The sequence below is a fragment of the Patagioenas fasciata genome, chromosome 7 (genome assembly GCF_037038585.1).
Source record: "Patagioenas fasciata isolate bPatFas1 chromosome 7, bPatFas1.hap1, whole genome shotgun sequence".
Lineage (NCBI taxonomy): Eukaryota > Metazoa > Chordata > Aves > Columbiformes > Columbidae > Patagioenas > Patagioenas fasciata.
The window spans coordinates 17,639,909-17,648,714 of NC_092526.1; the positions used below are offsets into that span (position 1 = coordinate 17,639,909).

The 8,806-nt window shown below is 59.2% G+C and overlaps 1 protein-coding gene across 1 annotated transcript in view; it reads left to right on the plus strand.

Annotated features, from left to right (window-relative positions):
- The window catches only part of ASIC4 (acid sensing ion channel subunit family member 4), a 29,682-nt gene extending 24,830 nt beyond the window's left edge, over nucleotides 1–4,852 (plus strand). Inside the window, exons 3-10 of the mRNA XM_065841419.2 lie at nucleotides 40–167; nucleotides 259–418; nucleotides 846–902; nucleotides 1,004–1,157; nucleotides 1,559–1,650; nucleotides 1,942–2,021; nucleotides 2,318–2,422; nucleotides 2,690–4,852. Coding sequence (XP_065697491.1) covers nucleotides 40–167; nucleotides 259–418; nucleotides 846–902; nucleotides 1,004–1,157; nucleotides 1,559–1,650; nucleotides 1,942–2,021; nucleotides 2,318–2,422; nucleotides 2,690–2,809 — 896 coding nt within the window. The 3' untranslated portion in view covers nucleotides 2,810–4,852. The remainder of the gene's footprint in view (nucleotides 1–39; nucleotides 168–258; nucleotides 419–845; nucleotides 903–1,003; nucleotides 1,158–1,558; nucleotides 1,651–1,941; nucleotides 2,022–2,317; nucleotides 2,423–2,689) is intronic.
- The last annotated feature ends 3,954 nt before the right edge of the window (nucleotides 4,853–8,806 follow it).

Genomic DNA, 8,806 nt, shown 5'->3' on the forward strand with positions numbered 1-8,806 from the left:
AATAGGCAGGAGTGCAGCCTCTCTGTCCTTCTCCCACAGACGAGACGTCATTTGAAGCTGGCATCCGAGTCCAGATTCACAGCCAGGATGAGCCACCCTACATCCATCAGCTGGGCTTTGGTGTCTCGCCTGGCTTCCAGACCTTCGTGTCCTGCCAAGAGCAGCGGGTAAGGCAGGATGCCCCACAGCCCCCAGGGAGATGCCTTCAGGCACCCAGCCTGGCATGGCCCTGCAGCGATGCCCTTCTCATCCCCACAGCTCACCTACCTGCCGCAGCCATGGGGGAACTGCCGGGCCAGCGTGCAGGGGGAGCAGATGCTGCCCGGCTACGACACCTACAGCATTGCTGCCTGCCGCCTGCAGTGCGAGAAGGAGGCCGTGGTGCGGAGCTGCCACTGCCGCATGGTCCACATGCCAGGTAAGGGACACATATGGCAGTGAGGGGGCACCGCGCTGCCCTGACAGTCCTCCTGGGGCTGCCCCAGCCCCCTACAGCCTGTGCCCAAGGATCACCCCTGCCCCATCCCTCTGCACCCTGTGTCCTCCCTGTCCCATCCCTCTGCACCCAAGGACCACCCCATCCCCTCCACATGCTGGGTCACCCCCTGTCCTACCCTCCTTACACTCCCCCTTCCCTGCCTGCCTTATACCCAGGGGCCACCTCTGCCCCAGCGAACCTGCACCCACGGGCTACCTGTCCCCAGCCTGCACCCAAGGGCCACTCGTCCCCATCCCCTCTGCATCCAGGGGCCACCCCTGCTCCACTGCCTTTAGGAGAGTGTGTTGAGGGTGGGAGGCAGAAGCATGTTAGACTCCCACCCCCCCGACCAGCTGCTTCTCCACAGGCAACGAGTCCATCTGCTCCCCCAATGTGTACATCGAGTGTGCTGACCACACGCTGGGTAGGTGCAGCGGCGGGCAGGCAGGTGGCAGGGGGCCAGCTGGATGCCTCCAGGGAGGGCACTGAGGGGGTGCAGCCATGCTGATCGGTGCGTGCCCCCAGATGCGGCAGTGGAGGACAGCCAGGAGCGCTGCAGCTGCCCCACACCATGCAACCTGACACGCTACGGCAAGGAAATCTCCATGGTGCGCATCCCCAACAAGGGCTCAGCACGCTACCTTGCCCGCAAGTACAACAAGAATGAGACCTACATCAGGTGAGCCGCTGGTTCCAGGGTGTTCTGGAGGAGTGGGCAGGGGGCTGAGGACCCTGGGAACCTGCGGGACTCCCACCCCACTCCTGGCAACATGCAGGGAGAGGGTCCTGGCGTATGTGGTCCCTGCAGCATCCTCTGTCTAGGGCTGGCTGCCATTAGAGCATCTCCCTGACCTGTCTATGTCCTCCCAGCCCTCCTGCCAGCACGTCCCCACTCCATGGTCCCTCCCAGTGTCAAACATGTCCCTTCTGTGTCACCATTGCACCACCCTGAATAACTCACCAGGGCCATGGGAGCACCTGAGAGCTGAGGAGCTGGGGGATGGGGAAGGTTTGGGGGGCATTGGGGATGGGAATGTCAGTGACCAGCCCTCCTTGCTGAGCACTGTGGTGTCCCCACAGGGAGAACTTCCTGGTGCTGGACATCTTCTTCGAGGCCCTCAACTACGAGGCCATTGAGCAGAAGAAAGCCTATGACATTGCTGGACTTCTTGGTGACTCCCCTCACCTTCCTATGGGACCCTGAGGCGCGGAGCTCTGGGTCTCAGCACCGGGAGGGTCTATGGCTGGTTGGGGAGGGACTGGCTGAAGGGTCGCACGCTGCTGGCTGTCCCTTGTCCCGTACAAGACCCTGCTCTCCCCATCTTGTTTCCCCTGCCCACATGACCATGCTGTTGCCCTCCATCTGGCAACCCTGGCAGTGCCCACAGCCCTGCTGCCCACCCTGAGCTCCCTCTGGATTGTGCAGCATCCCTTGGTGACCATCTCCCCTTTCTCCTCCCCAGGGGACATTGGGGGACAGATGGGTTTGTTCATTGGTGCCAGCATCCTCACCATCCTGGAGATCCTGGACTATGTGTATGAGGTGCGTTGAGCCCTTGGGGCTGTGGGGCGAGGTGCAGAGTGAGGGCCGGGCTCCCCTGGCGGGGTGGGACACGTGCATGGCCACCCCAGAGGGCTACTACAGCAGGAGGCAGTGGGAGGAGAACAGGTCCTCCAGCATCCTTTGGTGCCCTGAGGGCAGAAGTGCTGTCCCCACTATCAGCCCTGTGTCCCCCAAGTGGGCAGGTGAGTAGGCAGCAGGTTCGTGCAGACCAGGGTGCCCACACATGAGGTGCTCCCCGTGTATGGGTTCAGGGCTGACCCCCCATCTGCCCCCAGGTGATCCGGGACAAGGTGAGCCGGGTCCTGCGCCGCTCCAAGCCACCACTGAAGAAGCCCTCGGGCAGCATTGCCACACTGGGACTAGAGGAACTCAAGGACCAGGTACCTCTGTGGGGGTGGGCTGCCCTGGGGGCTGCAAGGACAGGGCCAGCGCAGTGTCCCCTCCAGGGGGAAGGGATGTCGTTCCAAAAACAAGGGATGGCATGATTCTGCATTTGGTGACCTCAGGCTGTAGAGCTGGGGCAGCCCCGGGGTGACAGGGAGCTGGGTGCCCCCGGTCGGGGCGCTCCGGGGGACAGGCTGTGCTGGAGTAGGGGGGAGCAGGGTGCATGGGGTCTGTATCCACCCCACTGACTGCTGTCCCCACAGAGCCCCTGTGCGACGCTGGGCCGGCACGTGGAGGGTGCCTACAATGCAGGCATCCTACCCAACCACCACCACCGCCACCACTACCCTCACCAGGGCGTCTTCGAGGACTTCGCCTGCTAGGCCAGCTTGGGACTGGGGGTGGGCAGCCCCCTGCCACCCCCGTGCCCACCATCTGCATGGAGAGGGATTGCGGCACTGGGGGCACAGGCCCCTGCATCCCCCACGCCACCATGGGGACCAGCTGCGCCATTTGCCCCCGGTGACGCTGCCAGAGATGCCTTGGCAATGGCACTGGAGTGGTCCCTCAGCCCTTTCGCCTGTCCCCTCTGCTTGCCCCCAGCACATGGGCTCAGTCCTGTCTCAAGCACATGGCGCAGAGGGGAATGGGCATGCTGGGGAGGTTTGGGGGAGCAGCAGGGTATAGGTCAGAGGGGCCCTGGCGATGCAGAGCATGCAGCAGGTAAGCTGTTGTTCCTGTGAGCCCTTCCAAGGCCTCCCCTGCTGGTCCCTCTTGGGAGGGGTCACTGCCCTGCATAGTCCACCTAGGAGAGCGATGTGCCTGGAACAGCTTTCCCTCCCCAGGGACCACTCACCCCCCACCTTCCCGCTGCAGGGCAGGGCTGCATTGCAAGGCCCCTCTGAACAGCGCAGCCCCCCTGGCCAGCCCAGGGACACCCCACCTGCAGCCACACCTGCATGGCACCACCCTGACCCCTGGCGCCACTACCACTGTGACATCCCCAAAACATCTACCCACCCTTCCCCAACCTCATGCAGCCTGCCAGAGCTGCAGCCCCCCCACTGCTGTTTCCAGCCAGACCCCTGCACTGTGACACCCCCCACCACTCCAGTGTTGGCCCTAGTAGCCCCCAGTCATTGTGGCACTGCAGACCTACTGCCTCCCCACTCTCCTGCCTCCCATGCCACCATGTCCCTCCCCAACCCTCCCCATCCTCTCCTTGCCCAGGCATTTCCCAAAGCGGCTCATCCCTTGGTGCAGTTGTCCAGTGCAGCCCAGGCAGCACAAGGGGGTCCTGGCCTTGCTCCCCTGCCTGTCACCATTCTTTTGCACCATGCACGTACCCCTTGCCACACTCCCACTCCCCGGGTGCTGAGCACCTGCTGTGCCTCCCCCAGACTGTACATGGTTAGGAGGGTGCCCCATGCCCAGCACCACCCAAACAGCCACAGCCTGACCTGCTGGCTGTACCCTCAGCCAGGACTGGCACCCACAGCCCTCCAAGCCGCCCTGAGGTGGCAGGACCCACAGCAGGATGCATGGCAGGACTCACAGCGTTCTCCCTGTCCTGCTGGACATTGCCTCCTCCCCCTCCACTGTAGCAGACACCAGCGCAGGGCAAACCGCCCCAAAATATCTCAGGAGGGGGGGTGGGCTGGCAAAGCCCCCCTCAACACACACCCACGGCAGAGAGGGGGACCTTGGGGCAGGAATTTGGGACCTCTGGGGGAGGCTGGGGTTGACCCAGGCAGCCCCTGGCCCTGCCGGTTTGGTCCGCATCCCCGGTGCCCGCAGATGGAGCATGGCCATGCCATGCTGTGGCCAAAGCCATAGATGCAGGAGGAGCCATCACCCTCACAGCCTCCAAGGCCCCACACGTGGGAGATGCAGGGCAAAGACCAGAGGACCAACCTGGTGATGTGCCCAGCAGGCCTGACACTGGGTATGTGCAGCCCAACAGGCCCCCAAAATATGCACCCAGGTGGAAACATGTTCCCCGCCAGTGCAAACACCTGGCTGTGTGGTGTCCCATGTCCTGCTGCACGGGGAGGACACAGCAAGCCTCCCAGCAGGACAGGCACAGCGGTGCTCCCTGGGAAGACCCTCCAGAGCACTCCATGCCAGTTCCCCATGGAGTCCCGCCACACTGACCCACAAGCAGGAGTGCCCCTGGAGGTGTGCCACGTGTTAGCTTGGGAACATGCCATGACTGTGCCAGCCAGCCCTGCACCAAGGTCTCCTGCAGTGCATGGATGATGCAGGTTGTGGCCCCTCCACCAGCAGGAGCAGCAAGTTCCGAGCGGGATGGGCACAGGCACCGCGGTGGGAGGGCCAGTACAAACACCCTCATGCTGCTGAACGTGAGAGATGTGTAACTGTTTTATAAATGTACAAACACTCCCTAATAAAGAGGCACAAGTAGGTCTGGAGCCACCTGCGAGGGCTGGGGCGGGCACTTATGCGGGGCTGGGGAGAGAGGTGAGGGGAGTGAGGATAGCAGGATGTCCTGGCGCAGATGGTGCTGAGCTGATGACAACTGGCAGGAGGACCCAGGTTTGGCACCCTCATGCTTCTACCCAAGGCCAACCCCAAACCTAATGCTGTGGCCAGAAGGAGTCCAGTCCTCCCGAGGCAAGAGGCCGCTGCTGCCTGGGGCTCGCTGGGCTGCAAAGTGGTGCCAGCCTAGCCCAGCACTGCTTGAATTGCCTGTAATGAGCCACATGGAATAGCTGGGGCATAACTAGAAGGGGATCCACCATACTGAAACAAGCCCTTAATTTTAACGAGCGCAGCCTTCTGGACAAATGCCAGGCACCTGACCGCAGCATGACCGGCTGCACTGGTGACAGCTCCTGTCATTGCAGAGGTGACAAGCCAGGCTGGCTCAGCTCCGGTGGCTGTGTGTGCGATTGGGGTGCTGCCAGCTGGCCCCAAAACTTGGGGATGCCATGCTGTACCCATGGTGGGGGCACCAGGACTGAGCAGCCAGCAAGGATCCCTTCTGCCCACGGGACAGGCATCTCCTTGGACACTTCCCACAGCACCTCCACCACCACAGACCACAATTACAGCTGTTCTCAGAGAAAAGCTGCGTTTCAGAGAAAACAAACCATCCAGCTTGGAAGTGCAGGGGCTGGAACTGAGCCCTAAAGTGCCACGGGACATGTAGACTTGCTGCTGTCACCTGCCCCCGGTTGCGTACTGCCTGGAGTTGCTGGTGGCGACGAGCAACACTTGGAGAAAGGAGTGGCCCTCAGCATCTCCTAATGACCTGAGCATGCCAAGCTTATTGCTTTGCTCCTGGCTGTTTCCCTATGACCCCCTGATGGGAAAATGCATCAGTGGTATCTGCTGGCAGGACCAAGTAGGGGACACAGCCCTTGCTTTCCAGTGCTTGGCTCCTCACCATGGGCAAACAGACTGGAAGAAACAAGGAGGCAATTAAAATCAAAATCCAGCCAAGCTGCCTGCCTCTCCCCCCAGAGATTTAGGCTCCAGCAGTCCGCTTGTGCTGGGGCTGTGTGTCCCCAGAGGGGACGTCCCTGGGCATAGCTGGGTACACTGACATCCCTGTGCAGAGAAAGCCCTGCGGGCAAGCACACGTTGGCAGCAGCCCTGCCTGCACTTGCAGCTAATGGCTGTTTCCCGCTTCATCAAAAGGATCTGATTACCCGCAGCTCACACAGTAAAGCCCCTAGCTGGAGCCCACCATTCCCCACACCCTCCAGAGAGGTTCAGCAGCACATCTGGCTGTGATCCAGGGCATTTGGCACAGGCAAAGCCCAGCATCTCTGCCTGCTCCTCCTCAAGCAGCACAGTGTCTCCTGCCTTCGTTTGCAGGCGGGAGGAAATGTTTGCTGGGGTTGGGTCCTGCTCTGCGGGTAGTGGAGCTTCTCCTGCAGACAGATAGCAAGGCATGGCTGTCCCCTTCCCAACATAGATACAGGGATGAGAGGGCACTGCACTTCCTCTTGCCCTCCAGATCTCTCCTGGCACAGCCTTGCTTCCTACACCCTCCAAACATCAGCTGTCGAGCTGATGAGTATTGCCAGGGCTGAAGTAACTCTGCTGTGGGATTTAGCACAGCCAGAAGTGATCTGAGCAGGGCTAGAGAAACAGGTTTTGCCTTTGCCACTTGCAAGCTCACTGCTGCGCTTGCAGAGAGGCACCCGCAGGACCGCATTGTGGGAACAAAGTTGGTGGGGGGCAGAACAGCAGAGCAGCAGTTCGGGTGTTCCCCGGTGTAAGTCCTTGCCATGGTGCAGGATGGAGATGGGAGGCAGGTGCCCCACCAGCCCCTCTCGTGCTTCAGGCTGTTTCGCTCTGAACCAGCCCTTCACACCCTCTTCTAAAAAACTCCCAAAAAGAACTTGCATTGCTCTTCTGTAAGGCCATGGTGAGCCAGTAATGCTTGTAGAAAATTTTCTCAAGGAAAGCAGAAGTCTACGGGCAGCAGACACATTCTCTCCTGCCCTGTTGGGAAAATTGCCCTTTCACCACTCTGCCTCTGCAACTGCATCTGTGCAAAAACCCGCACGCTGTACGGAAGTACCGGTCAAACATGACCAGGGATTGCAGGAAGTCCCTGTCTGCACAGTCGCTCATGTCAGCACCGAGGGCCACTCCTCCCTGCCTCCTTCAAGGCATCACTGCCCCAGTCCCATGCCCTGTGCCTTGCCTGCACCTGCCAGCCCTGCACAGGCCAGAGCAGGGCAGAGCACAGTGTGTTCATGTCCCCATCATTACAGGTCTCTGCCATTGCCCAGTGAGCCCACTTACTTCACCCAGGTGCAGGAAGGTTATTTAGGGCCCCAGGGAAGAGGGCCAGCCCACTCTCATCACTAAAACCTTTCCCGAAGCTTTGCGCATCCTTTCCCAGGATTTCGGCATGTTTTGATGCTGCAAATAACTTCAGAAATACCAGAGCAGCTTCAAACCCTGCCAGCTCCTTTTAAAAGGGAGCAATAATCACGCTGGGAGTGCCATGAGCACTGTCATTTGTTCCTGCGTATGTCAGAGGAGGGAGGGCTTCGCTGGTGTTGATAATGCAGAACGTTAAGTATGCAAATAGCTCTAACTCGATCTGGGCAAACAGCAATGAGGAGGCAATAGCAACTCTATCTAGACCATCTTGCAACAATTAAATGACACTTCAGGGTTTCTTTTTGCAGCCAACTTGATTTGAAGCTGGTTTGCTTTATTAACATTTGGATACTGTTCTAACACCTAATCACATCCAACTCCTGGGTCTGCTTTTCAGAGGAGAAATGTATCTGTAATGCACCTGCCTCTGCCTCGCTCCTTCTGTCCCAGATTCACATTTAAAGGGAATTAAGGATGCATTCTGGGAAGATCAAAACCAGAAATACTCAAAGCAAGCTAACGGTTATCATCTCAAATATGATTATATTTAAACATACATGCTCCCACACCACAGCTATGAAGACTGGAGCAGCAATATAGGAATGAGGTACCTTTGGGGAGGGTATGGCACGGCACAGAGCCCAGGGGCTTTCCATGAGTTTCACTGAACACTAATAGCCTTGATAACCAACAGTGAGTAGGTTCAGTTAATTTTCTTGGGCATGTCCTTTGATACGGGTGTTTCATGAACACATAAAATGAGATGACCACGCAAAGCCATGAAAGTTGTGCCTGGAGCAGGCAGCACAGGCAGGGGACACAGTCTCAGCTTCTCATACTGCAAATAGGAGTGAGACAGTGCAGCAGGGCAGGACCACAGTGCACCATGGCAGTGGGGAAATGGAAAACACAAGAAATTCAGAAGCCTAGATGGAAAACAGCCTGAAAAAGGGTGAAACCAAGCCAGAGAGTAATAATTCAACAGCAGTCCAGCAGTGATGATTCAACACAGTACTTAGATGTGGTTTCTGGCCCAGGAGCTTCCTTTGGAGCAGATCCCAGATGCCACAGGGCAGAGCTTACCCCTCATGGGCACCCAACCTCTGCTCTGACGTGGGCCGGGATCTGCTGTGACTCACGTACAGCCCACATAGGCTGTTACAGGGACAGCACATGTGGGAGGACACATGGGGAGGACAGCCCCAGGAGAGGTGCATAACTCCTGTTGCAAGCCCCAGGGGCTCAAGGTGGTATTTCCAAGTGTCTGCTTGGCCTGGCACCTGCCAGCCCTGTCCATAAAGTGATGGGCTCCCCTGGCCTCACTGAGGAGGGGCAGCCATCTCCCAGCCCAGGTAGAGGATGCTGTAGGCAGGTGGGGCAAAGCAGCACCTCTGCGAGGAAGCAATCCAACCAGCTGCAGCCAGGTTCTGTACAAGCAGCCAGCACCTGCCACCACGCAGACCCCCACGGGATGCCCAGAGATGTCCTGGAGAAGAATCAGCCAGACCCAGTGG